At 59.6% G+C, this 5,583-nt stretch overlaps 2 protein-coding genes across 2 annotated transcripts in view; both read right to left on the bottom strand.

Moving 5' to 3' along the window:
* Positions 1-666, bottom strand: part of Cracr2b (calcium release activated channel regulator 2B) — a 5,332-nt gene extending 4,666 nt beyond the window's left edge. The window contains exons 1-2 of the mRNA XM_010640456.2: positions 586-666; positions 308-408 (exon numbers count right to left, since the gene is read on the bottom strand). The gene's annotated coding sequence lies outside the window, so the exon portion shown is untranslated. The remainder of the gene's footprint in view (positions 1-307; positions 409-585) is intronic.
* Positions 667-1,607: 941 nt separating this feature from the next.
* Positions 1,608-4,608, bottom strand: Pnpla2 (patatin like phospholipase domain containing 2). The gene is made up of 9 exons (XM_019209984.1): positions 4,497-4,608; positions 3,940-4,187; positions 3,796-3,861; positions 3,234-3,443; positions 2,895-2,955; positions 2,615-2,785; positions 2,384-2,516; positions 2,137-2,259; positions 1,608-2,057 (listed from the first exon to the last, which is right to left on the bottom strand). Exons 1-9 carry the CDS (start codon positions 4,606-4,608, stop codon positions 1,763-1,765), a joined length of 1,419 nt encoding a protein of 472 aa, XP_019065529.1. The 3' UTR covers positions 1,608-1,762.
* Between the last annotated feature and the right edge of the window lie 975 nt (positions 4,609-5,583).

Raw genomic sequence — 5,583 nt, 5'->3', positions numbered from 1 at the left:
TTTTTTTTTTTTTTTTTTTTTTTGGTACTGGGGATCCAAGGTCCTTGTGTTTGCAAGGCAGGTGGTGGAACCACTGAGCTAAATCCCCAGCCCTGTTTTTTCTAATTTCTCAACAATAAAATCTTGTACTAGAAAGTGGCCTTTGTACTAAGCCCCTGTGTGACAGGAATCTAGTGAACCAGGGAGGTCACCTTGGAGGCTCTCAGCACTCCCTTTGGGGGCACAGCTAGGAGCACTCCTGCTGGGATGGGGATCCCTCCCACTTCCCGGGGATCCCCTCCTCTACCCAGCCCACACCCAAACTCACCTGAACACTGGCCTGTGCTTCCCGCCAGCACCAACCCTGGTGCCAGTGTTGCCTCTGCTTCTCAGGCCGAACCACAACAGACTGGGCCTATAGGACAGGACCTAGAGACGGGAAACTTCCACCAGGGCTGGACCTGCCTGGCCGGCTCATCCAGTCCTTCTGTCCCAGCTCCTACAACCGTTATTGTTGGCTGGGGGTGCCACCACAGCACCCCACACCTTCTGGGAGGAGCAGGCAGGGCTGAACCTGTGGCTGGGCACCAGCACATGGCTCCTTACCACTCCAACTGTCTCCTCCTGGCAAAGGACACCAGGAAACCATCTCCTGGGACAGGCATACTCCCCTTGGGTAGCACCCCCTTCCTCGGTCCTGCAGATCCCTCACCACTCCTAGGTTCTGGTAGCAGACACCACCAGGCACATGGGGACAGGAATGCCCCCACCCGCTGGAGCCTGGGACACGAAGAGCAAGCACTGAACTTTGTGCAATGGCCACAGTGACATGGGATAGACACTCCCAAGTCCCCAGGCTTCAGCTGCAGGAGGCCCCTCCAGTGTCCAGCCCTGAAGTGTACCCACGCCCGCTGTGTCACTGTGTGGTGACACCTTTTGTAAACACTACTTCTTTTTCCCAAATATTTCTTTTGGCCCTTGGAAAGTTGTGCACAAGAGTCAGCCAGCTGGCCTCAGGGCAAAGTGGGGGGCAAATAGATGTGTCTTCATCAAGCAGCGGGCACAAAGAAGACCTGAGCCCAGCTGAGCTGGCAACCCCCAGATTCCAGGCCCAGAAGTATGACCCTAGCACAGCTGATAGGTAGCTGCAGAGACACTGGCCGGCTGGGAGGAGCAGGCTCTGAACACCATACCCCCAAGCAAAGCAGGGCAGTCACACAAACATGAAAAAGGCAACCTGAGCATGGTGGTGCCTGCATACCTGCCATCCCGGCACTCTGGGAGGGGAGGCCAATACAGGGAAATCACAAGTTCAAGCCCAGCCTAGGTAAACAGGAATGTAGCAAGACCCTGCCTCCAAAAGAAGGAAAAAAATATAGCTCATCTTGAAGGCCCTACATTCAATCCCTAGTACTGCCCCGCCAAAAGTAAAAGAGACAAAGGTTGAACTGTGGCATTTTATTACATATATTCTGGCGAAAATAAATAATTCTTCATACATTGTTCAGCAAAACAAGAAAAACAGGAGGGTGGTGCAGGTGTGAGGTTCTCAGGAGAAACTTGCACCAGGAGGGGCCGGGCAGCGAGAGGACTAAGGCATAAATAACTCGAGCTCCCCACCGAAAACAGCAAGTGCGTGGCTGGGGGTACACGGCAGAGCCCCCTGTTTGCAGCGTGAAGGTTCCCAGTCCTCACTTCGCAGTAGGTAACTGGAGAGGCAGTGGGGTGGAATCCGGTGCAGCCCAACTCCTGGACTGGGGCCCAGAAGAGCAGGTGGGGGTGCTCAGCAAGGGGGCAGGCCTGGTGGGTGCTGGGGGAGTGTGGGGTTGACGGCCGTGGGGTCTGCAGGCGTTGGGGCCACGGGTACGCGCATGCGCAGGGCATCCGGCGGGAAGGCCACGTTGGTACAAAAGAGACCCAGCAGCAATTGGCGCTGGCACTCCTCCCACTTGGCCAGCACATCACCCAAGGAGAGGTTGCTGCGAACCCAGCTGGGCAGCGCCTCCCGGTAGCTGGCACAGGACAGCGGCACGGAGGGTAATGACCGAGCGCGGCGCAGCTCTGTGGGCTCAGACATCCTGCAGGAAGGAGGGGGTGGGGCTTCAGTGGGGTCCCTGAGGCCCTGAGCAGGAGGAATAAGGCAGTCAGGCGGCTCACCTGGAGGGCAGGTGACTACCCAGCTTCCTCTTGGCGCGCATCACCAGGTACTGGCAAATACTGCCCGTCTGTTCCTTCATCCACCGGATGTCCTCAGGCACGTCAGGCAACCACTCCAGCAGGCTGGGGAGAGGTGAGGGTCCGTGCTGCAGCCAGATCCCCCGGGGCTCCTGGGGTCACCACTGCCCACGATGACCCCAGTCTGCTGTCCTCGGCACCTCCTCCCCTACCCCATTCTGCTGCGCACCGGATGGTGAAAGACACGGCACTCTCCAGTGGCAGGGTGTAGGGCACCATCATGGCCGTGGCCAGCCGCACAGGCAGCATGTTGGACAATGTGGTCATCAAGTCTCTGGGCTCCACGCAGGCCTCCAGCAGGGCTGCAGAGAAGACTGGGGTCGGTCAGAAAGCGGGGCCAGACCAGAGTCACCCAGTACCTGTGTGCCAGCCTCCCTGCCCTTCCTCCCTCCCCACGAACCCTCATTGAGCCGCGAGGGCAGGTGCTCCAGGATGTGGTCTTCACTGGGCGGCAGCAGCCGCTCCTCAGTGCCGCTCCTTTCCACGACCACGCTGGCCTCCTCCGTGTCCTCCTCTCCAGGTCCCTGGGTTGGGGGCAAGGCCAGCAGGGGGTTGGGCCTGTTCAGGAGGCCTGGGTAGGGGTGGGGCGACAGACCAGCGATGAGCTCGAAGCGGCCAAGGCCGGCCCGCAGGGGGCAGTGCAGAGCCTCCGCCCACTGGAACAGGCGCACCGCACATACCGTTCCGCCTCAGGAAGCGTAGGCTGTCCCGGTAGCCCTGTTTGCACATCTCTCTCAGCACCTGCAGCAGAGGGACTCAGATATGGCCTGCTCTGTCCCCTAGAGACCCTGCAACCCTGTCTCCGATCCCACCCTGTGACCAACCACCACTAAACTGTACCGGACCCAGCATAAGATATGAATGGAAGAGACCTGCCACGCTGCCTCCTGGAGAGGTATGCAGACCATAGCACTGCCCAGGGCTCTGAAGAGGCCACAGTACCCTTGCCCGCCCTGGGCACCTCCTCCCCTTTGCTCTGCAGGTACAGGCTAACCAAGCCACAGACGCCAGCACCTCACCATGGGCTCTGGTGGGAAGAGGGCCTTGGAGAGGCGGTAGAGGTTGCGCAGGTTGAACTGGATGCTGGTGTTGGTGACCCGCAGTTCGTGGATGTTGGTGGAGCTGTCCTGGGGACAGATGTCACTCTCGCCCGAGAAAGGGGACACAGTGATGGTGTTCTTAAGCTCATAGAGCGGCAGGTTGTCTGAAATGCCGCCGTCCACATAGCGCTTTGCAGGGACACACAGTCGTACAGTGAGGGGCATGCTGCTTGCCCTCCTCCTCCCCCACCCCCGTAGCTGTTTCATTTGGTCCTTTCACCCACTAGGCAATGGCCACTGGCCAGCCTGGGAACCAAGCAGATGGCCAGACATCTGGGGGAGCAACCCCAGGAAGTACACATCTCTCCAGGGCCACTGGCCTTCCTGCCTGCCTCTTGAGTAACAGGAAGTGCTTGAGGCAACAGACGGTGGGGGGCAGGGCAAGGCCCAGGCCCTCCACTCTGGGTCCCCCAAGACAGCAGCTGACTCCCCACACACCCCCCCAGAAGGTGCTGGGGCAGAGTGGGGCAGGATTACTCACCACCCCTTGGAGGGAGGGAGGGATGAGGCCACAGTACACAGGGATGAAGGTGCTGCAGACATTGGCCTGCAAGGCACGACAGAGGGACAGGTGAGCGGGACTTTAGGGTCATCCTGTGCCCCCAGTGTGGCCCACTGGGCCCACCTGAATGAGTTCATCCTTGGAGTTGAAGTGGGAAATGATGACATTCTCGCCATCCGATACCCGGGTCAGGGAGATGCCCAGGCGCCCACTGGCACGTTCATGGCAATCATCAGGTAGGGTCTTCAGCAGGCAGCCCCGGATGGTCTTCACCAGGTTGAAGGAGGGGTGTAGAGGGCCTAAGAACCGCTTTCGGGCCTCCTTGGACACTTCAATGATGTTGGCACCTGCCTCACCTAGCACAGCAGGCCCAAGTCAGGCACCAGCGCTGCTGGGCTTAGCACCCCCCATGCTATGACTCCATACCTGGGGTCCCATGGTATAAACATCTGTGGGTCCCCACTGATCCTGAAAGCTTCCCACCATAGGGCTAGGCCCACCTGTCCCAGGTACAGGGAGGCAGGCTACCACTGTGGCGATGGCAAACAATAAGAGCTGTCCAGCTGGGACTGAGGCCTGTACTCTGCCTGGTATTTTCCAACTGCCTGTCCCCATGAGTCACTTGGCCTGGCGTGGCACACAGCCCAGGAGAGGGCAGAAGGCAGAGGATCAACTCTTACCAGGCTCAGCCTTTACCCACTTGGCCAGATCCAGCAGGGGGCCAGGTGCACAAAGACCAGCCAGCTCGGGGTCATAGGCCCAAGGGCAGTAGACTGAAAGCAGTGGGCCCATCTTTTGGGAAGACAAAACTATGGCCCCCTTTGACCAAGAGCAGGTACTCCAGCACTCTCCCAGGGCCTCATGGGTGCTGACCAGGTCAATGCCAGAGTGATCAAGGAGAGGAGGGCCATGGAGGAAAAGCTGAGGGCCATGTTCTCCAAGGGCCCTCCTGGGCAGAAGGGGGCACCTGCCACACCATGGGTTCTCGGCATGCCCAAGCCTACTGGGAAGCAGCTTGCCGGGAGGGGTGGACACTCTGTAGGAATGATGGCCTCAACTTGGGCCCAGATCCATAGGGTGTCCTAAGGCCAGTGGGCCAACTGCACTCCCCAGTCTTAAGACAGCTATTCAGACAGAGGGGCAGAACACAGAAGTGAATCCCAGGTAGAGAACCACAGCTGTGCCCCTCTCCCTCCCCCTTGAGGGTAGAGGTCACAGAAGGGAGGCAGGGGAGAACCCTAGACAGACTCGCTGTGGGCAGAACACCCAGTCACCTTGGCTAACCTAGTGGGCTGGGAGCTGGGCAACAGTTCCCAGGACTTCTGAGGACACTGTGTGCTGTAAACACCACACACGTGGCTGGGCGCCTGCTTGTGAGTGACAGAGGCCCAGCCCAGTGCACTTGGGCCCTGGCACTCCTGTCTGTGTGAGGTGGGCAAAAGGGCCAGCCACAGCTGAGTCGCCAAGCCGGCAGGGCACAGGCCGGAGAGGGCAGTAGGCTGCTGGCCACGTCCAACCAGGACCCTGGGCTGGGCTCTTCCTCCAGGGGCCTCTGGGAGCCCCCAGGCTACAGGGCCCAGAACCTCCCAGCCGACTCCCTCGCTTAGGTACCCAGGCCAAGGCAGCCTAGAATAAGTTCTAGGCGGTGAATGCTGCCCGGGCGTCAGGAGGGCGACTAAGGCAATCCTAGTTCTGGTCCTGCCACGGCCACTTTCTGTTTCTCTTTCTACCAGGACCTGCAAGTGCCGGCCCCAGCCTTCGCCCCGT

Source organism: Fukomys damarensis, unplaced genomic scaffold (genome assembly GCF_012274545.1).
Source record: "Fukomys damarensis isolate Sample0158 unplaced genomic scaffold, DMR_v1.0_HiC HiC_scaffold_16, whole genome shotgun sequence".
Taxonomy (NCBI): domain Eukaryota; kingdom Metazoa; phylum Chordata; class Mammalia; order Rodentia; family Bathyergidae; genus Fukomys; species Fukomys damarensis.
This window is presented reverse-complemented; position numbering and strand designations above follow the sequence as displayed.